Genomic DNA, 22,314 nt, shown 5'->3' on the forward strand with positions numbered 1-22,314 from the left:
CACATGCAAGTGTGAATCTGTGTCTGCTTGTGAATGTGACTGTGACTGAATGCACTGGAATGTATGAACTGATGTGTGCGTATGTGTGTATGTGTGTGCACACAGTCATGAATGTGTGTGTCAACATCACCTGCTGGAAAATCAGATGGAAAATGCTGGCAGCATAAGGCAGGTAGGGAGGGGCGTGGCCCGTTGCTTCAGCACTACCGCTAATTACCCATGATTACCTCTGGCACCGGCGCCGCCATGGAAACGGGAGGGTAAAACAAACAGAGGGGGGAAAGGTTGACCCCCCCCCCCCACACCCCCCCACTGTCGTGTCGTCATTAGCAACCGCTGGTTGAGTGCAGGCTGGCTGCTCTGTGAATGTCAGGAGCAGGCAGAGCAGCTCTAGTACGTCTTCAGAAGACGCTCACATCACGCTCATCCCTTCATGTCCATGTTCACATTGGTTGTTCAAAAATCACCATACCTCATTTTCCATGAATCACCTGGAATCACGACAACTGACCTTTCACCCTGGTGCAACATAAACTACTGGTCACAGGGGGGAAAGAGGAAGTCACACCTGCACGTGTTCCACGTAACGACCCACAATGCCTTGCACTTTCGCAACCACCAAATGAGACATTCAGCCCATTATATCTCAACCCTGGCAGGAAAAAGTGCAACGCAAGTCATTTTTTCTTATTCTTTTGTTTTTTAATGATCAAAACAATTTGCGAGAGGAACCCAGTGGAGGAAAGAAGGAGCCAAACTGCAGCTGTTTTATGAGTCTGTTTATAAAGTAAAGATTTTAAATGAACACGCCACACTTTTATTGTCTGCGCCCCTGCTACTGTATTAGGTCATAAATATAGACTTCATAAAAACCCCATGGGAGAAACTAAAGTCTACAGCACGTGTGCGAAACGGCTCTCTGCATGCACATACAACGACCGAACAAGAACAAGAACTAACCCACACTAACTGTAAATAACGTGCATTTTGAGGTCAAAAGATAAAAAAGAAAGATGACTTCTTGGTTTCTGATAATACAGAAAAGACGACTCACAGTAATACAGACCAGAGGACTAAATCAAGCTGCAGAATCAAACACCAATAAACCTGCAGTACTCAAGCTGACAGTAACAGCACCCAGATAACAGCAGTAACAGGGGACAGGGAAAGGATTATCAGAAGGCTTATATTTGCTGCTGAATACAATGTTATGATGGCCGAATACCCATACAAACCTTCAGAAAATTTGTGATTTACTCTGCAGGTCTGTCTGGCCAAGAGGCCATTGAAACCCATTTCCAATGTCCCTAAAACACGGGCAACAAAATACAATCGCTAATTCAGCATGGACGTGTATTTCTTGGTAAGAGTATAATGAACCAATGTAAGTTTAATTTCACTGCTAGTCACGCTTCCGCTGGAAGCCGTAAGTCAATTAACCTATTCCATACCCACTCTAAATTGAGAAGGGTCTGGTATCAATGAGGCTAATATACACAATGAATATCAGTAAAGTACTGCATACTTGTCTTGCCCATCATAGGCCTCATGAAGACAGGGAATGTGTGCATGCACTTACCGGTTTATGATTGCAACATGCTGATCCTTTCAGTTGACATTCTGCTGTCATACATGTATCAACACTGATATAATCTCACACAATGTATAAGGTCCACTTCCACTTCTGAGAGTCTAACAGCAGCTCTTGCCACATCACACACACAATGTATAAGGTCCACTTCCACTTCTGAGAGTCTAACAGCAGCTCTTGCCACATCACACACACAATGTATAAGGTCCACTTCCACTTCTGAGAGTCAAATAGCAGCTCTTGCCACATCACACACACAATGTATAAGGTCCACTTCCACTTCTGAGAGTCTAATAGCAGCTCTTGCCACATCACACACACACATGGCACAGACACAGAGAAGTGCCTGCAGACAGCAGCACAGACAAAAAAAATCAGTTCCGACTGCATCAGCATGAAACAGTGACCGTCGCAAGGGTCTGGGACCGATGGCAGTGGACGGCCAGTGGACACTCACCAGCAGGCAGACTCTTGAGGTGTGAGGAGCAAGGCCCTGCCTGGCGCTCGGCCGAGGTCAGTCTATCCCGCGACGCTCAGAATCTGCAACACACACACACAGAAGACACACACACACACAGAGGTGACTGTCTGCTCAAACCGCTAACAGCGCAATTGCACAGATCAATTACAGTTGTCAAACTGAATCATCCATAGTTGAAGACAGGAATGCTGTCCATTAAAGTAGCTTACAGGCTCCTGGCCATGATTATTACGCTGCTCTAGCCTAAGGGCTGCATCAGCTGCTTTTGGCCAAGCGCCCTGCTGCTGGGATGGACCTCTATTGTTTCCTTGAGGATCAATGCAATTCTGCTGCAATGCATTGGGCCACTACCGGTAAAAAGGAGCTGCCGGGCTCAGCTTAGAGGCAGAAGTGCCCCACCCAAGGTTGATGCAGATGGACGTGTGTGTGTGTGTGTGTGTGTGTGTGAGTGAGTGAGAGAGAGAGAGACCTGCAGCCTCTCTGGGTTATTTTTTGTTGATAGTTCAGCTGTGTATATCTAAGAGAGGAAATGTGCTTGGTTGAGTGAATCTGAGTGCATCAGAGTGTGAGTGTGTGTGTGCATTTGTGCGTGTGAGAGCATGGTCTGATAATATGGATCTACACCCATCTGTTACGATCCAGGAGCATTAGGTCTAGGCAGCACTCTCCAATCCACCCAGAGTCCATCCCACCGTATCAGCTGGTTCTGAGTCTCTAAAATGAAACATTTGTGCTCTGAAATCTCTTCAATCGTCCAGCTGAAGAAAAGGTTACATGTAAACACTGTCCTTTCACTGGGCAATAAAGGCTTCCACTCTGAAGGATTACTGGTCATCTTCAAAGCTGAAGAAAGTCTGTTTAATGTTTGGCTAATTTCAGAAAAAGATAAGTGAAATTAAGTTCACAGTATATACTAGAAGGTTTCAGTGACCACTCAAGCACACCAAAGACCAAAAAAAGAAAGGAAAAAAAACAGCAGACACCAGAGTGCAAACAAACCAGAAGCTGAGTTTCCTCATTTTTTATTCTCTATTTCTATTTTAGGTCATAACCAGTCACAGACACGCTCAAAACATTCACCGCCCGGCCTCCACGGTGTTCCACAACACATTAGCTAGCTAGGATCTGTGAAAGGTGTTTAATAAAAATAGCAGACATCCCCATCTCTCTCTCTCCCACTCGCTTCCTGTCCATCTTCACTGTCCTATCCGAATAAAGGCAAAAAGGCCAAAAAATATACTTAAAAAAAAAGAAAGCTAATTATTGTATACTTCAAACATTAAATGACGCAAAACATCTGTGGTTATAGAGAACCAGAGCCACGCTTTAGCCCGTCCGTTAAGTGACGTGCAAGATGGGCAACCTCCTTGTGTCACTTCCTCCTGCTATGTTAATACATCGCTACTGAGATCACCATCTGCCGTGTAGGTTGTTGAGGTGTGTGCGCATGTGTGTGCGGTGTGCGCGGCTGAGCTTGGCCTTTTCGCACCTACAATCAATATTCACAATGTCAGAGACATGTTGAGGTCTTTCCATTTATTCATTTGGCAGACACTTTTAGCCAAAGTGACTTACAGCAACAGTATAACATTTAAGCTACAGAGAAACAGCTACAACACTAGAATATATAAACATTTAACAGTGCAGAGGAGACCTTAGCTAGGACTTACCACTGCATCGGTCAATACCAGTACTAGAGGATAGGAGTGCCTCGTCGAAAAGCAACATGGTCCATACTGTTGTCCCAATCTGAGTTGTCACAGATTATGAGACAAAATATGTGAGAAAGACCAAATCTGGGTCTGGACCTATTCACAAAATCACCATGGAGACAGTGTGCATCATTGCTGCAAACTGACAAGCATCTTGTAAAGATGTGAATTCTTCTGTGTGAATGCCCTCTCACTTCACTTTTGTCTCCATCTCACTTTCTGGGTTAATCACCTTATCCCTTCTTTCATTTCTGTCTACAACCCCTTTCCATCTGTTCAAGGTATCAGTATTTTAGCTGGCCTCTTACAACAGGGCAGTAGGACCATGGGAGACACAGGAGCTGTTTCCTCTTGTGCAACACTTCCTCTCATTCAAACGCCAGCTTCAGCTTTTCCAGTCTCTCTCTCTCTCTCTCTCTCTCTCTCTCTCTCTCTCTCTCTCTCTCCAGTGCCCTCACCGCCTGGCTTCCCCTCTGCCAGTCCAGTTCAACCCACTCTGGCTGGCAGCAGCTCTACGTGACCCGAGGTGAGGGGTGTCAAGGTTGGGAGTCAGTGGAGGGCTGGCTGGATGGGGGGGGGGGGGGGGGGGGGTACTTATTTTCCTCTGCCTGGAAATGGACGTCCCCCACAGTGCACCTGCGACTAGTCCGAGGTGGTCCACCTACACGAGAGACTCGCAGAAATAGCCCAGAACAAAAATAAACTCTTCACTGGGGTAGCCAGCGTTCAGCACAACCGGTCATCATGCAGAGGCCATGGCCAGTACGCATGGGGAGAAATCACTTTGATGTTGCACAGTACATCCTGCGTGAAGCCAGGCCAAGTGCTTGGTCAGGAGTTTTGGTGTACACTGGGGAGGTTATAATGTTTGGACTTCTCCCTTGCCAGGTGACTAAAATGCAACTGCTGTGTGTGTTATTGGATTACAGGGTAGGTTCTTCCTCTCCCCTGTGGAGAGGAAATGCATTTTGAGCGACTGAGTAACAACAAGCTGCTCAGACTAAACTGTGTACCACAGAAACTTCCCACAGCAGGTACAGTCACCAATGCAGAACTAGTCAACTCTGGCAGTGTGACCTGCATGTAAAACAGTGCTGTAGGCACATTCATATGGCATCATGCTCTCAAACTCTTCTTTTCTCATTATATTCACCAGCCCCAACCAAGTAACAAGTATTGATAACCATTGCTATAACAGGAAAAGTTAACTTCCTATTAAACAAGAGCTAACAGGGAGCTAATGGGGAACGGGGTCGCTGTCGAAATCTACTTTCCTTAGTGCCACTTCCTGGTATGGGGGAGGGGAGGAGGGGCATTCAGCCGGCCGTGACCTACTTGCCTCCAACGCTGAGTACTTCTAACCTGTCTCCACACACTGTCACACACTCAGTAGCGCGTCTCTTTCTAGCATATACACTTCCTAGCCAGGTAGCCATGTGCCGGCTCTTTAAATTCCACTCACACTTTTATGTTTGGAGGCAGGCAATGAAAACTGATTGGGAGGCCAGGGGAGTCATACCAGGATAGAACAAGCTGCTGGTAACACTAATGTTCAATAGCACACCCTCACACAGAGATCCTCACAAACACACTCATCTATACTGGGGATAATTCATCTGGCTACAGTCAACATCTTAAGACAGGGAGTCCCCCACACATAGACAGTGTTAAAGTCTGTGGGAGTAGAGCTGCTGCAATACTCTGCTGTTTGAGACCATGTCTGCAGTGCATGGTGATCTTCAGGACGTTTCTGATTATTTGCTAAAGAGTACTCCAGTAAGGCCATAGCCATAGTGCACATGTCCAGATGTCTGGCTGCATGGATTTTGGGTAGCCATCTCTACAACTGGGACACAGCTCTAAGCTGGTAAGTGACAGGGATAACTCTTTAAGGGACTTGGGAACTAATGGATTTAAAATGGCCCCCATGCTGTGGATAAGACTACATTACTGCAGCTGGAATGCTAGTGGGAATATTGCCTTAAAAAAACAACAACAAAAAAAGACAACTAAATCTGGGACAGTTTAGCACACACCGCAATGCGATTTTTGCAAATGTTGCTAATGGTCCCCTTGTACCACGGGTCAGTGGTTTGGGGTTGCTAAATGAGAATTACCTGTAAAAACAAACCACTTTTGCAACGTTAAACGTTAACCTAACCTCTGAGTGCAGACCTGAGACGAAGGCTAAGTGCCCTATTAGCGATTCTTCCACTTGTCTAGGCCAAACTCGTTACAGCGGCATGTAAGTCAAACTGACCCCTAGCCCTTCAACTCACATCCCCGGTCTCACAGAATGGTCTATGGGATTATTTTTCCTACCTAACTGTGGGCGGTCCAGAAGATGCAGATGATGAGGATGAGACCAATGGGCATTGACGAGTCTGGACGTGCTGTTCTAGGTGATGGCGTCATTTTTAACCTGGCAACAGGGGCGCGTCACCACTCAGCCACGGCCCGACTAAGCCCATCGCAAACCACAGCCCAGCTGTTCCACCAACATCTGTTCAGGACTGCAACACACCCAATCTGAACTTGGATTTACGCAACTCCACATCAATGTCATACCCATGGCAGTGCGAGTATGGTGATATAAAAGATCTAGGCTGTTTTCCTTTGTTGCCCAATGGTTCTCACGGTATCTGATGACTCCACTTTGACTGAAGCACTTTCAGGGTGAAGAAATCTTTGACGTGCCTGAGGGTAATGCATTAGGATATGCTTAGTGTTGTTAGAGCTTTTATTCCAGTATTCTGGAGCAACTGCATCAGGAAATTCCTGAAATAATCAACATCACCCATCACTAAAGAACAAAACAAAGGGGAAATTTTATATAGTTCCACAGTTGTTACCATACTCTATACTAAGTTACAGATTGACAGGTATTGGTAGATAAATGTTTACAGACATGAACACTGAATGAGATCAACCTCTAGTCTTTGTAGGGTAGAATAAGGACCTCACCACGAGTTGTAGATGAAACAAGGCATCTTGAAACCACCAAAACAAGCAGAAGGAACAGCCGGTTACTTCATGAGACTCGGAACTCTTTAGGCACTTCATTTAACTATGGACTTCCCTACACAACAGCAATAGACACGCACAGCAACAACAACATTTACATGAACAAAAACATGAACTGAAACAACCCACATGACTCACAGACCAACAGAGTTCCTATTATGGGAAACTCTGGAAAGTTTGAAGCAGATATCAGGAAATTGCTTTATCACACAGGCAGGCCATTTTCATAACTCCCTAATCAACATTCCTGTTGGTCAATATTTCAGCCTATTAGAGACACCGGGGAGCGAAAACTGTGATGCACACTGCGGTCATATTGGCCACTATATTATTCAATAAAATACATTAAGCCATCACCATCACCAAGGTGAACCCATTGATTTTGAAGGCTTGGGGCAAACTGATGAAGTCCTCCACTCCAAAGAGGGTGGGCACACCAGCATTGAACAAGCTCTGGCACTCTGAGCTCACATTACCACGGCAACGGCACCGGGCCGCTGGCTGCTCGAGCATCAAACGCGGAGGCAGACTGAGGAGCGGACTGACTCACACTCACGCTCGCGTTTGCAGCGGCAACAGAAGCAGCGGGGGCCGATTGACATTAGAAATAGAGTCACTTACATAAGCCCACCAGCCCTAAATGGCGCTTATCTTATTAACAGCGGTGAGGGCTGGCCATTTTGGTGGTGACGGCACATGCGGGTACGCTGAACGCATAGACCGTGGGTTTTGGGATGGAGACCAGGGTCTTTTTGGATTTGCAGAGACTTAAGATTATTTGCTTTGTCTGAAGTGCTATTTAAGTGAATCCGGCTGCTACAATCCATGCACCACTGCTCCAAAGCCTTACTGTGATCACACAGTGGTTAGCCTATTAGCCTTGTACGTGAAGTGCAGGGACTAAATAATTCATCTGCGCCACCCCTGAAAAGCGTTTCTTAATATTCTCATTCAGTTGGTCAACACTGCTCCAGAGAGAGACTGACTACATAATAAATCTGCACAGAAAATATAATATACCAATCAGTTATCAGCTTTTACATTACCATGTGACAATAATTGAAGTTCAGAGCTTGATCTGGTAAAACAAGCAGCATTAAAATAACTAATGAGTCAGGCCTCAGCCAAGTGTGTAAATGACTAAAATCTGGAGACTGCATTAAGGATATTCAAATCATGATAACCACACAGTTTCCTTTTTATAGTGAGCCCTCCATGAGCAGTAATTTCAGTAGAGGATGTGGGAACTTAGTTGCTTCCTACAGCAGACTGGTAAGACTCACTAAAGAAAATCGTTTTCTCTCACTTGTAGGAGAATAGCATCACTGCCGAGTGAGAAAAACAAACTTGTTTCACTGATAGGTTTTAAAAGCTTTATCAATGCATTTCTCTCACTGTCCTTGCCGTTAGATTTCACATGCATCTCAACTATGACCTCTGGAGCATAACCATTAACTTGCTCATCCAGATGGAAAGCACTCTATGCCGGCACCCTCCTCTGATCTAAGGCCCGGGTTAATAGCCTGATGTGCACAGCAGGTTAGAGAGAGTGACTAAGACACAGCAGGATGTGGTGGCTGTTTGAGACCACAAAAAAGACCTATGGTCTTGAAAACAACACAGTAGGTGATCATCACGCGATTGTTCCTTCATTTAAAAATATATATATTCTGTCTGAGGTGTTTATTAATGAAAACAGTTCAGTAAACCCAACAAGCGAGGCAGAATAGCAAGCAATTTATCTTAACCTACCAGTGCAGTTCATAAAGCATCTTAACAGACTTCCCAGAGACATACTGTAGCTTCAACAACTAGCACTGAGACCTACAAAGAGGAACAGATAGAAAGAAAGAAGCAGAGACATCTGGGAAGACAGAGGGACTAGAAATGGTATAACTAGTAAATTACGAGAGCGAAAAGGAGTTGGCTAAATATATTTACCAAACCCTCAGTCTTCAATCTCACCTTTTTACTGATGCACTGCCACTGCCACCTCAAGAAAATGCCATAAATAAGCAACAGCCCTGCAGAGTGCCTATGCTAGCGTAACGCACCCCGAGACTGAATGCTGAGGCAGATAGAGAGAGCAGCCAAACGCGCTGGCCTCGGGTTTCCGTTTCCTGCCGTCTGGGGGTCTGGGCTGCCCAGGCAGCGTGGGTGCAGTGCTGACCTCAGAAAGAAAAAAAATGAGAGAGAACGCATGTGATTCATCCCAATCTGCTTCCACCAGCATAGTTCCTACACTACTAGGGCTTGGTGCAGACCAAGTGCAGCACAGCACACATCACAAAGATGTCAAATCTAATTGGAGAGTGAGGGCTGCCTGGCTTTGTTCATGTGGCACATGGTCAACAGATCTGGCCCTCAGTTGGCTGAACCATTGTCACCATCAAACCAGTTGCCATGGTAGCACCTTCACATTAACATTGTCAAGCCTGAAGCCATGGTCATGAAGGTTGTTACAGAAAATGAAAGACTTCCCCTTGCTCTTATCCAAAGAACCTCCCTATAGAGACTTCTGGATGTTCTATTGGCCAGGTAAAGGGCATAACTACATTATCACATTTGAAAAGAAATCTGTGTGCATATCTCAGATTCCTTCACCTCAGTTGCATGTACATAATGAAGCTCTATATTCCCATTCATTTTGTTTAATGGAAAATGAAATAAGCACCCTCACGCTGTGGCCCTCACAATTCTTAAAAAAAAACATTATACAACATGTTTGGTATCTACTGTCAAATTTGGCATTAGTAAGACATGGGCATTTTGCATCTCAATAAGTTGAACCTGTCTAATACTGAAGCTGCCTTGTAGTAGTGTATTTAAATGCGCTATTCTTCTGGATAAAAAAGGAGCTCAGTGTTGCTGGGGCTCAGTGGGATGCCATGAGGATGCCTTCACAGTGTCTGGGAGCGGACTGGGCACGGGCCGCACGGCAGATGGGGGCCGTTTGGTCCTGCAGCCCTGCTACTTGACGGATCATCTGCGTCGGCAACCCTGCTCGGCGGCCACTCTCACTCAGGAAGTGTGTGGGAAGGTGAGAGGGAGCGAGTCACATGGGGTTGGCACGCCGATGCCACACCAACATGAGTGAGGGATCACTTACATAAATAAGCATCTATCTCCAACATCCACGAGCACATGCACGACGATACATAACCTAAACCTGAGAATGCGATGGTGACCTTTCTGCAGGAAGTTCAGAGATATTATGAGTATGCTTTTATCTAAAAGAAACAGTGGGCCAGTTTATTTATAGGGCTGCACCGAGCGTCCATATGCAAAGGACATTTTGCATGTTTCCATGTCAATGCTAAAGATACACCGCAGACTCAGTTACACCTCCTCTGGGATAGAGTAATAAGGTACTGCTTGGCTATAACTTATCATCAGCACATCTATTGTAAGCACTGTGTTATTCACATCTCCTCAGAGAAGCCCTTGAGGTGTACTATAAAGAGGTAGGACCCAATGAGGGGCGGGTAATACAGGCTAGACATATCCATAGAACCACCTACCGCCTACTTTGCACACCTTTGCCTGTCTTTGTGGTGACAGGAGAGGTACATGGAGAGAGTGATGGTGAGCTAGAAAGAGAGAGTGTGCTTAAAACCAGAAAAGTGGCTTACAAGCTAAGTGACAGACAGATTGTCCTCTAGTCTAAATTCTTCATTCCATGACAGGTGGCATGCTCTAAAAAAAAAAAAAAACAGGAGGCCTGACATATAAACAAACAGGTATTTTACCTTCTAAAATGTTGGCTAAATGCCTAAATAAATAGAAAGTCAGACTTATTTCAAGAAACATTCCATGTTGAAGATTCTACTTCAGTAGGCGCCACAGCTCATAATCCCTTACTTTACACCTTAGAGGTACAATCCTCAATCACATTCTATTACTTAAATTGAAGTAGGCCTACTAAAATGACTGGAGATTCCAGATGAGTCTTTGAGTGCTGGTAACTCTAGGTGTTAGCATTACGAGAAATTGGAGAAAGTGTGGCTAAGTTATACACCCTCTATTAACACACAGACACATACTCCTGGGCAGGTAGCCTACTGTAGATACACGTACAGGCATGTAAGTAATAGAGCCCTTAGAACTACAGAGGGGAAGCAACGGGTTCAGCCATTCCTCCCAGTCCGCCCTTACCCCTCCCAAGCACAACTGACCTTCTTTGATGATTAATGTGCTTTGGCCAACGAAGGAAGTTTGTGCTAGCGTCTTTTTGACTCATTCTTCTAAGGGGAAAAAGCAAATAACTCCTGACACTCTCAGGGTGAGGTGCGCATTCCTGGCATTGCAAGACGTGTTTTAACGTTCACAGCTTGATGGTGCCAGAAATATGCACGTGGAAAGATTTATTTCAGACACAAACCAATATTTGATATAGCATGTTCAGTTTAACTGTTTGAAAGAAGACGGAAAAATTAGTAAAGTATTACAATATTTATGTAACCTGCACGTATGTGCAACAAAAACACATGTGCGTAAACGGTGTTTTGGATCGCTGTGTATCATAAGCGAAGAGATTAACCCGAATTTACCAATTCATATGCAAAATTGAACCCAGATGCGTTCTGTAGGCTACACACGGAGAGTCAACGACCCAGAAACATCGGTCGAAACGTTAGAGAAAGACAATACAGTATATCCAAATGCTTGATAATCGCGCATTTCAGTAACGTTCACCATAATAACCAACCCCATATGGCTAGGAGAAATCAATTTTTCAGGAATCTACCATGAACGAAATAACAACTCTGATAAACCGACGAGAAGACACTACGAATGACAGATTATAGGCTACATTTATTCTCCCCTTGTTTTCACATTCTATCCGGTCAGTGATGAAATTAGACCCATTACATCATAACGTTACAAATGAATGACCTAAAACCACTCACTATAGTGTTCAATCAAATACTTACATCGGCACAAATAAATCGTGACGCGAACAGGTATCACATGACGAATGACAACAGCTTCAAGCCACTGTATTTCCAAGAAAACCTCAAGATGGACATTTGAGTTGAGTTAAATAGTGAAGTGTCACTACTTCGTGCCTCAAGCCGCTCAGCCGTTAATAACACCGACTACTATTGCGCTGACCCTCAACAGGGACATATTATGCCAAGTCTTGATGGGCGCGTTCAAGGGAGTGGGTCGGAAATAGCTTTAGGTTTACAGCTCACCCATCCTACGCTGACGTCAAAGTCAACAGCGACTTATATTTCGAATAAATAAAAAAGCAATTAAAAGACACTCAACATGTATTCATGCAGTAGCCTAGATACCCAAACAAACATTTCCTCACCCAAGTAAGGTCGATGGCGTCAGTGGCTTCCAATTTGGTTTTGCATAGGTGATCAACCTCTCACAACAACTGATATGGTGAACAACAGATACCTCAGAACATGCCAACACATATCACCAAGCACAAAGCAAGCCTTCTACAGTCATGCAGTATCAGTTATTGTAAAGGAAGTGGGATTAACTTTCCTTTAGGAAATGGCACTTGACCAGTTATCAAACTTCCGTCTTGATATTGACTTGTTAAAAGCCTAAGAAAACACAATTCACATACACAATTTGCACATTAGGTAAGGTAGACAGTTACTAATTAACAGTTTGTGTATTACAACACAGCACTTGAAGGAACAATTTTTGGCTTCCTGATCAGCAATCACCAAAAACCACTTCAGTCACTCTCCAGGGGTGGACAGTAACTAAGTATGATTACACTTAACTTTACTCCACTACATTTGAAAAACAAATACTGCACTTTTGACTCCACCACATTTGAAATATGAGCATTAAGTACTCGCTACTTTTAAGCACATTTGAAGTGATTCTTTAAATGCAATAATGCATCTCGAGGTTTATTCATTCAATAGTTCAATTTGAACTTGGCTGTGGTAATGATGGTGAGAGCAGATTCTTCATCAGAACATCCTCCATGTTGCCTGGGAGAACCCAGACGAACCGGTTAACAATTGAGACCTGAGAAGTGGTCTGGTGTTAACCAGGCTATCCTCATAATCATTGTGAAGTTGCAATGAATTTAGACAATCACCTGACATTCACCACATAGCTAGATATTTAGCCTACATTATTGAACAATTTTGTTCACAATTTTGTATGGAAATGTTTTAGATTTGTGAACAGAGATTGAATATTGATTTAAATTATACTATGCATCCATTTTAACAGATTTTTGCAAAGTTGAAAATAGGTACAATGTTTTTGTTGGATGTAAGGAACTAAAGGTCTGTTCAAATCCTATAACCCAGTGGTTTTCAAAGGGGGGGCCACGAGGGGGTGCCAGGGGGGCCTCAGCAAGTTGGAAGAAAAAATAAAAGCAACAAGTAAATACATTTGAAAATGTTAAAATATACTTATTACTATTAGGATTGTTATACAATGCCATTATAATAATGTGTCGCATATCTGAACATTATATTTTCCATGATAATGACTGGGAATAATAGTAGAGTGATAGCTCTCATATAGCAGAAAGCCCCAAATACAATTTGTACACACTGTATGCTCCATCGCGAAGTGTTTGTGGCTAAAATAATTTTTAGGATTAGCTTAATGTATTTTTACATTTGCCATAGTATCCTCGATGGGTTTAATAACACATCACGGGGGTCCTTGGCCAGAACCTATAGTGGTATTTGGGGGGCCTTGTCATGGAAAAGTTTGGGAACCCCTGCTATAACCGACCAAAGGATGTATACCCTATTAATGACATAAAAGCAAGTAATTGTGTACTTCAACTTAAGTACAAATCTGGCAACTTTCACTTGTATTAGAGTAATATTTGACACAGTGTATTTATACTTTCACTTATGTAAAGGAATTGTGTCCTTTGTCCACCTCTGCCACTCTCCCTTCTCATACACACGCACACCATTTTAATACTTTTGGGTGTCCATCTCCTGCCCTGATACTCTAGTTCTCAGACAAAAAAAGCCCTTAAACCCAATCCTGTGTACTGTAATAACTGAACTCCCTGAAACTGCAGTGTGGGCCACCAGTGAGCAGAAAAATGGCAACTGTGACACAACAGACCCCATTTGACATATGTACAGTACACATACACCTCAGTGTGTATCTGGCAGCTGGGTGACACAAAAATCACAAAAATCTGCCCACTGTGGTGCCCCACTAAACAGTGCATGGTCATTTGCAACATCTGCGTCCATTCAGTTGCAGGCCGATTTCCGCTGTTTGACCCACATGGTTGCCCATGCAGGCAAAGCCAGTTTACTGTGGCTGGCTGGATCGGTGGGGCAAAGGTCAATTATGAGAGCACACTCGAGCTAGCAGGCAACATGGAAGCCTGCACTATATTAGATCAGCTTTAGCTATTTAGCTCTTTTGTAAGTCTTACTAACAGATGACTAGAGGCGGAAATGTAAACAGGGAGGGCATCAGGCTGACTGCACTTATCATCTGAAATAATACAGAAAAGTGTAGCCTATTTAACATGAAGGAATTTCCCTTCTTGTTTAACACTTACATGGACACTGACATGTAAGATAGGTAAGACAGGGTTCTGTCATAAATGATAACATTTTTCCCAATTCAAAAGATGCCCCCCTTTCCTCTCAAAAGAACAATTTTCCTGAACCATGACACTGGCTGAAAATGGCTCATGTCATGTGTCCATGCAGGGTGGAAAGAATACAGTTGGTAGCTCTCTGCAGGGGTAAACTCCTGTGGTTTAAACCCCCAGAAGTCCCCCAGGTCATGTGTTGTCAAACACTGACTGACCTCTGCCCTCATCACTCAAGACTGGGTGTGTTTTGTTTACCCATCATTGAGGCATCAGCTTGCACCATAACATATCACCACACCACACCACAGGTCCAGTGCAGTGTGTGTGTGATATAGGCTACACACCACACAGAAAACCCACACAGCTCGTTCAGATCCAACTGACTCCTCCCCCGCTACTCTATTTGTACTGTACAGTCCCAGATGGTCCGGAATCGAGATCAATGGAGCATGCTGGCCGCTCCTGGCTCTAACGTTCCTTTGAGATATAGGAGATCCCCACCCAGGCATGGAGCGTTAAGCCTGCGTCGCATTACCTACAGTGCACCCTCACCGACGCTCAGCTTCCTGAACGCGGTTAGTTATAGCCTACTTTCAGACCACACGCCTATGCCTTAAACTAGCTGGAGTGAGGCAATGAGCAGGACAGTAATTTGTGGCACAGATTCAGGAGAACCATGTGAGATGATCTGGACATTTAAATGGAATTCAGATCACACAGTGCAAGTCTTGTGGCAAATTAGGCTACATAATGTATCCCTTAGGAACGTGGATTTGTGCCCCCCATTATAAAGATGGATGGCGCTAACAGTGCGCCCACAGCCGACCCTCAACTGCTATAGCATACAATGCATTTTGCATAACGTGACAACCATCTGATAAATTGGTCTTGCAATTAAATAATCATATGTTCATTGACAGCCTTTCATGTTGAATAAATGTCCGACAACAAGAAACCGCGCGTCTTTTCATCGGAAGTAGCCTACATGAAAAATAAATCAACCCACGACATTTATGCAATTGCAATAAGAGAGTTTTATAGCTGAAGTTTTCGATGTCATTCCAAAACGGACTGAATCAAGTTGCATATTTTTTCAGTGCCTGACAGAAAAGGAAATTACCACTGTTTGCCAAATGTTCCCTCGTGTAGCTAACTCCATAAGGTCTCTAGTGAGTTAACGCCCAATACAAAATATATTAAACACTAACGCGAACGTTGCTGATCATGAGAGATGTCAAATAATGTTGTTCCGTCTGACACCTCTGACAAATGCCAGGCTAGCGGTCAGCGGTGTAGCGGCTTCCGTGTGCCCTGCCTAGTGTTACATTGTGACAACAGGGACAGGGTGTGATACCTACAGAAAAGTAACAACAAACTAACAGCACCAACATATCCCTGTTGTGATCATTTTCAACGTTGCGTTGCACCAAAGAACGACCAACCAACTGTATTTGGAATAATTGTTGCACATTTCATTTATTGCTGGCTTTCCCTTCGTAGTGGCCCATTAACCTAGCATGGAAGAGCATTATAAACCATGTGTGCCGAAATGAGCCATTGTTTCAAGAGCATCGTTTCGTTGGACACGGGAGTAAATGTGGGGTACAATAATAAATAATACATATGTTTCCAGTTTTAGTCATGACACTTTAGTGTACAACACCGGTTTTGCGCTACAGTAAAACTATGCGGCTGATACATTTTCACTCTATCACCACGCTAATCCAAACCGCTCTGTCACATGCTACCTTCATCGACTGTTGCATTTTCATTAAACATTTCCAATTGTAATAGGCCTGAACTGCTGTCGAATCTAACTCCCCTAAATCCATCTACATTCTGAGACAGAAATGGGAAATGCCCGAATATGACCTACCTTTACTGTAGAAACGATGTAAAATAGGTTTCCATGTACCACGCTAAGCTCAGGGAGAGCGATTACTTCGTTCAGCTGTTTGCTATTTCCGGGTTAGAGAAACGTCATTGTACCCAGCACAGGTTCAGACCTACACAGTGCTTGCCCTGCTGTTTGATGGATAAAAAGGAAAGGTTTTTCGTTTTCGTTTAATCACACAAGACTAAGGGGATTTTGTAGGCTACTGGCACATTTCCCCTTAGCATTAGGCTACGTTAATTTCTGTTGAGCGCAATATAATGAATCGCATAGCCAGAGGCGACGAGGATGTGCTTGCTCAAGAGTGACACACCTGAGTGACTTGTGAAAACCCGTTATCCTACATGAATTAGATTACAAACCAGCAACAACCACAAGCCCTGCTATGCTGGCATAGGATAACAAGGATAGCCTACATGGAAACTATGTCTCATGTCAGTTGTCAGTGGTGTGTTTATCAGTGCTGTCAGTGGCCTTAGGCTACTTTCCTCAAAGGGATCACCAGATGTCAATTACTTAATTAGCTGATGAATACGTTCAAAGAGACACACCTGTATTCCATTAGTCTAGATACACCTAACGCCCACTGGACTGAGAACATAAAAGAATCAATGACACAGTCGAAGTCAACCAAACTGGAAAAAGAAGAAAGCGGTTCATACTTCTGCCTAAGCTTCAAGGTTCTGGCCGAAAATGGCAAAAGAGCGTATGCATATCAACTTAACCATAATTGGCCATGTTGACAGTGGAAAATCAACCACCACAGGCCACCTCGTGTACAAATGCGGTGGTGTTGACCCAAGAACAATCGAAAAGTATGAGAAAGCGGCTGCACAGGTTTGTGGTCTTGTAGGTTGTTCCTTTTGCTAACCAATGCTCCAAATTGTTCTCTGTCTAAAGGTGTTTCATTGTTCCTCCAGATGGGTAAGACGTCCTTCAAATATGCCTGGATTCTAGACAAACTTAAAGCCGAGAGGGAACGGGGCATTACAATAGATATTTCCCTCCTTAAATTCAACACCCTTAAATATACTATAACGATAATTGACGCACCGGGTCACCGGGACTTCATCAAGAACATGATCACCGGTGCTTCGCAGGTATGCAATGAGATTTTAGACACTACCAAAAGGTGGAAAATGCGTGTTCATTCATTAATGAACGTTGCTTCCTGTATCTGTGCAGGCCGATGTTGCTCTGCTGATGGTGTCCGCTGCCAAAGGGGAGTTCGAAGCTGGAATCTCGCGCAATGGCCAGACAAGAGAACACGCGCTGCTGGCTTACACGCTCGGCGTCAAACAGCTCATTGTCTGCGTGAATAAAATGGACGTGACTGAGCCGCCATTCTGCAAAAAGCGTTTCGAAGAGGTGGTTAAGAACGTAACCACCTTTATCAAGAAAATCGGCTACGACCCAAGCTCTGTGCCCTTTGTGCCCATTTCGGGTTGGAGTGGGGAGAACCTAATTGCGCCATCTCAAAAGGTAGCATAATTTGCAAATGGCTCGTATAGCTACTTTTTATTTCTTTTTTTATTTTAATGAATTCCATTGAATCCTTTTCTCAGATGGCTTGGTTCAAAGGATGGAAGGTGAGGAGTAAACAGGGCAACGCAAGTGGCAAGACTCTCCTGGAGGTCCTTGACTCCATTCATCCACCTGTGCGCACAGCCAGCAAACCCTTACGTCTACCCCTGCAGGACGTGTACAAAATTGGAGGCAAGTGTCTGATAAGGGAGTGTCCAGAAATTGAAGTCGACCTGTTCAGGGCCAATGGGTCTGAACTGTGTACCTTTTTTAAATGGGCTTCACTCTGTCTGCAGGTGTTGGTACCGTCCCAGTGGGCAAGATTGTGACTGGTGTGCTTAAGCCTGGGATGGTGTTAAGCTTTTCCCCTGCCAGGCTGACTGGTGAAGTGAAGTCCATTGAAATGCACCACCAGGGATTGCAGACTGCTCTTCCAGGGCACAATGTGGGCTTCAACATCCGTAATGTTTCGTCAAAGAACCTCCGCCGGGGAGATGTGGCTGGCAATGCCCAGCAGGACCCACCATCAGAAGTCAACAGCTTTGTTGCCCAGGTAAATGCATTAATCCTAACCAGCATCAGATGGTGTGACAACTCTAAGTGATGTTCCTGACAGTGTACCACTCCTAAAATGGCTTTTTTTCTTTTTTTTTCTCTCCTATAGGTAATCATTCTGAACCATCCTGGAAAAATCCAGGCTGGCTACTCCCCAGTACTGGACTGTCACACGGCGCACGTTACCTGCCGCTTCTCTGAGCTCCAGGAAAAGCTGGACCGCCGCACTGGCAAGAAGCTTGAGGACAAACCACTGCTGCTGAGGTCTGGGGATGCTGCCACCATTAAGTTGGTCCCCAACAGGCCTATGTGTGTGGAGAGCTTCTTTCAGTATCCTCCTTTAGGTGAGCTTCAATTTATTTATTTTTTTTCTCCACTTGCCAGTTGTGGTATATTGTATAATATGAATGCTGTGATTTCTTGCTTTTCCTGCCCCATAGGTCGGTTTTCCTGCAGGGACCTGAAACAGACTGTGGCTGTTGGGGTTATCAAGTCTGTAGAGAAAGCTGACCAACACCCAAAGAAGGTGCAGAAAGTTTAAAAGTTTAAACTTAAGTTTATTTTGTTTTGTTTTTTATGTTTTACCAGCACTTCAGTATGTTAACTTTTTAGTTGTACAATGAAATATTTTCAGTTTTATTTTGTGAAGATGTAAAAAGAATGATATATTTTACTTTAGATTTAAAGTAGTACCACAATGAAGCTGTGGAATATTAAGTTGTCTTATTGGTAAATGATGTGCAATGAAATTGACTTGGAAGTTGCTTTGAGTCCAATTAAATATTTTTTTTGAAATTCCATGATTGTGTACTACTTGCCCATATTGCAGTACTAAGAAAATGTCATGGAAACTAAAATGGTTACAACAAAGTCTTTAATCAGTATAATAGGATGATGGAGTCACCTGCTTGGGTTTGGACATAGTCCTGCAGTCAGTGTGGATAAGGCTGGGAACTTAAAACATAATTCAAAACATTTAAATCCAGTTTTACAGCAAACAAACACAGGAATGAGGGCACCATCACCTCCCAAAATGAAATGCAAGAATGTTTCTTTGATCTCCATTACATGTGCAAGGTATTGAGAAGGGGAAAGTTAAACTGAGCTACAATTGCACTTCAATTTCTTAAATCAGCTTGGCTGAATGGAATTATCAACGCAAGTTCTTAGCCACCTGCTGCTCTTTATGGCTATTTCACATGAACTTGAGACATTTGCTGGTCTCACAACGGGGGGGTTCAAGCAACCCCCAGTGATTATGTAACAAAAGGGGGTAGCAACACTGGTCACAACAATGAAACTGTCCCTTACAATGTTTAAAAGAAGCCATAGCACTAAACCAACTGAATGGAAGGGTTTACTGCATATGTTTAACCAGCTCATCCCTCTAAAGGTGCAACATGTGGTATACATGTCCTAATACTATTCTGCATTTGAAAAGTGTGATGGTTCTTTTGAACAATATTTGTTTATAAACTACATGGCCGATTTCTCTGCTTCAGTTGAGTTTTAAATACTTAGACTGATGTACTAGAAAAGTGGTGGCACATGTCAGTTGTGAATTAATGAAATATCCTATATTTCTACTCAGTTTCTTGCAGTACAATTACATGTCTGGCCTAGGGGAGGGCTTAGTTATATGGGGAAACTGAGACATTAAAAATGTTGGATCATAATACATACCTGTCCTCAGCTGTATAAGTAATATACATAGAAATCTAGATTAAATGTAAGTTGTTGAACTTGATAACATTTGGTAAAAATTGGGTCACCAACATGAATTGCAACATAGCTTTTGTACAGATTCCCTAGTCATTACTTCACGGGCACAGAAGTGTCAGTCATGAACTGCATCACTTTGTATTACCGAAATGGTTTTCATACGTGCACTTTTGTTGTAATAGTGAAAGTATGACCCGTAAGACTCTTAAATATGATGCATGAGAACACGCCTAATAAAATATGACAAAAGACAACATAAAATACAATTAGGGGTGTTATATTGCCAGTGAGCTCCCAATGTAATTCTGTAAACTCCTTCACAAATCACTGGTGCAAGTATTTGCACTACTTGACCACTCAAACACTTCACAGCCTTGAGAAACACTGATAGAAAAAGCAAGGTATGGCCTAAGCTTGCCTCCCTTAACTACTATAGTTGAAGTAAAATCTCTTCAGAGATAAATGGTTGTGACTGGCTAGAAAGTACACAGTATGAAACAAGAGAGAGAGACAGAAATAGTGAGTGAGTGGGAGATATATGGACCGATCCCAGAGCTGTGTGTATACATTGCAATACTTCACAGGGACAACTAGAGAGACAGATCCTGGGTCAGTGTGTGTGTGTGTGTGTGTGTGCTGCTGGTGTCTGTCCTGTGCCTTGAGGCTTCACAGGTTTTTTTTTTTCCTTTTACAATATTTTTCCACTTTTGTAGTCAGTGGATGTCACAGAATCATTATTAATTCTTTTTAAACACACAAAGCAAGCGAGAACTACAAACACACAATAATGGACATACATCTCATCTGTGGACGTGCTATAGTGGTAAAGTTAAGAGAGATGCTTCACTTGAAATCAAACTAACAAACAAACAGAAACAAAAACAATACGATCCCGAGGGCCGGCGAGTCCCACTGGACCAGGAGGCTGTTGCCGGGGCAGGCGAAGCAGGCTTTCATTGTCCATACTGACCGGCTCGCCTCCCGTCACAGCCAAACGAAGATCCAGTCCAAACTAATACTGCACACATACCCGTCAGAAGCACACTGGCCCCAAATGAGTGGTTAGAGGAAGGGCAACGAACATGGATTCATTATGCACTTATTATGTTTTTTTTTGTTTTTTTGTTTGTTTCTAATACACGAACACAGGCAAGTATATACACATACAAACACACACGCACACTCACACTCACCAATATATGTACATTCGTAATATATACACACACACTCTAACAGTACAAGCGAGACTGGTGTGGTAAGTACTGGGATCGGTGGGCTTGGTCTGCTGGTCAACCAGGTGTCCGGGGGGGGGGGGATTTGAGAATACCGTTCGTTAGCAGACAAGCTTCATCCATAGACTACATGTACACACACACCAGATCTCCAGTACTGGAGATGCAGCATGGGCTCCTTGTCTTGTACAGGGTTGGGGGGTTAGTTTCTTCGATTTGTGAGTGGGAGCGAACTGAGGGCGGAGTGTCCTGGGTTTATTATCTCCGAGTGCTCCATATGGGTTTGATCTTGATGCTCGCTTCAGCAGCTATTTACAGTGTTGCTCTCGGCGACCCTAGTGTGGGGTGGAGAGACCCGGGTCTAGAGCGGGGCGGGAGGGGGGTACTCAGGGGTGGTCATTCACATCGTCTGGGTGTCAGTCAGACAGGATGTGGACGAAGGACATGGGAAACACTCCCTTCCTCTCCGGGTGCCCTTCAATGTGCCCGATCTAAAAAAACAAGAACAGAAAATTGGCAAGTGGAAGAGTATCTACAATGCCGCTCACATTCACACCCCATAAAACCATTCCATAAACGCACTCCAAGGGTCTGAGTGTGCTGATTATGGAGTCCAGCCAACCATAACACATGTTTTATGGAGTCCGGCGAGAGCCATAACGGGCGGCCTGTGTGATGGGGTGTGCATGTTGGGCTGTGCCGCTGCAGGAAACAGACAGGCCAGATGTACTTACCCACCACTCCTGGTCCTCCTCTCCAGTCACTATAATGACCTCACCCTCCACAAAGGTCAGCTCATCTTCGTTATCTGCTTGGCAGTCATAGATGGTCTTGACCCGCCGAGTCTTTGCCTTTGCCTGCTTCCAACACAAACGAATCATCAGCAGGTACAAACACATGTTTACCAAATACAACTCTGTGGCTGCACCCACTCTACAAGAATACATGAACTATTAAGTGTTAAGAACATATGCCTGTGCGTCTTCTCTGCTACCTTCGTTATGGTCTG

General features: G+C 43.9%; 3 protein-coding genes across 16 annotated transcripts in view; 1 reads left to right on the forward strand and 2 right to left on the reverse strand.

Annotated features, from left to right (window-relative positions):
* The window catches only part of fam49bb (family with sequence similarity 49 member Bb), a 52,822-nt gene extending 36,106 nt beyond the window's left edge, over positions 1–16,716 (reverse strand). The window contains exons 1-4 of one of the 5 annotated variants that reach the window (XM_042068581.1): positions 16,586–16,716; positions 16,255–16,403; positions 8,774–8,973; positions 2,048–2,131 (exon numbers count right to left, since the gene is read on the reverse strand). The gene's annotated coding sequence lies outside the window, so the exon portion shown is untranslated. Of the gene's footprint in view, positions 1–2,047; positions 2,132–8,773; positions 8,979–11,742; positions 11,893–12,128; positions 12,225–16,254; positions 16,404–16,585 lie in introns of those variants that run through there. The other 4 variants (XM_042068580.1, XM_042068578.1, XM_042068582.1 and 1 more) reach the window with 4 other exon arrangements.
* A 169-nt stretch (positions 16,717–16,885) lies between these two features.
* si:dkey-37o8.1 (uncharacterized protein LOC407641 homolog) lies at positions 16,886–19,111 on the forward strand. Its single transcript, XM_042068576.1, has 7 exons — positions 16,886–17,109; positions 17,193–17,372; positions 17,458–17,754; positions 17,838–17,988; positions 18,093–18,349; positions 18,461–18,695; positions 18,792–19,111. Exons 1-7 carry the CDS (start codon positions 16,966–16,968, stop codon positions 18,890–18,892), a joined length of 1,365 nt encoding a protein of 454 aa, XP_041924510.1. The 5' UTR covers positions 16,886–16,965; the 3' UTR covers positions 18,893–19,111.
* Positions 19,112–19,208: 97 nt separating this feature from the next.
* Positions 19,209–22,314, reverse strand: part of asap1b (ArfGAP with SH3 domain, ankyrin repeat and PH domain 1b) — a 75,999-nt gene continuing 72,893 nt past the window's right edge. For 5 of the 10 annotated variants that reach the window (XM_042068566.1, XM_042068569.1, XM_042068567.1 and 2 more), the window contains 2 exons: positions 22,040–22,165; positions 19,209–21,796 (listed from right to left, as the gene is read on the reverse strand). In XM_042068566.1, coding sequence (XP_041924500.1) covers positions 21,722–21,796; positions 22,040–22,165 — 201 coding nt within the window. In that variant the 3' untranslated portion in view covers positions 19,209–21,721. The remainder of the gene's footprint in view (positions 21,797–22,039; positions 22,166–22,314) is intronic. The other 5 variants (XM_042068565.1, XM_042068572.1, XM_042068573.1 and 2 more) reach the window with 1 other exon arrangement.

Source organism: Alosa sapidissima, chromosome 17 (genome assembly GCF_018492685.1).
Source record: "Alosa sapidissima isolate fAloSap1 chromosome 17, fAloSap1.pri, whole genome shotgun sequence".
NCBI classification, from domain to species: domain Eukaryota; kingdom Metazoa; phylum Chordata; class Actinopteri; order Clupeiformes; family Clupeidae; genus Alosa; species Alosa sapidissima.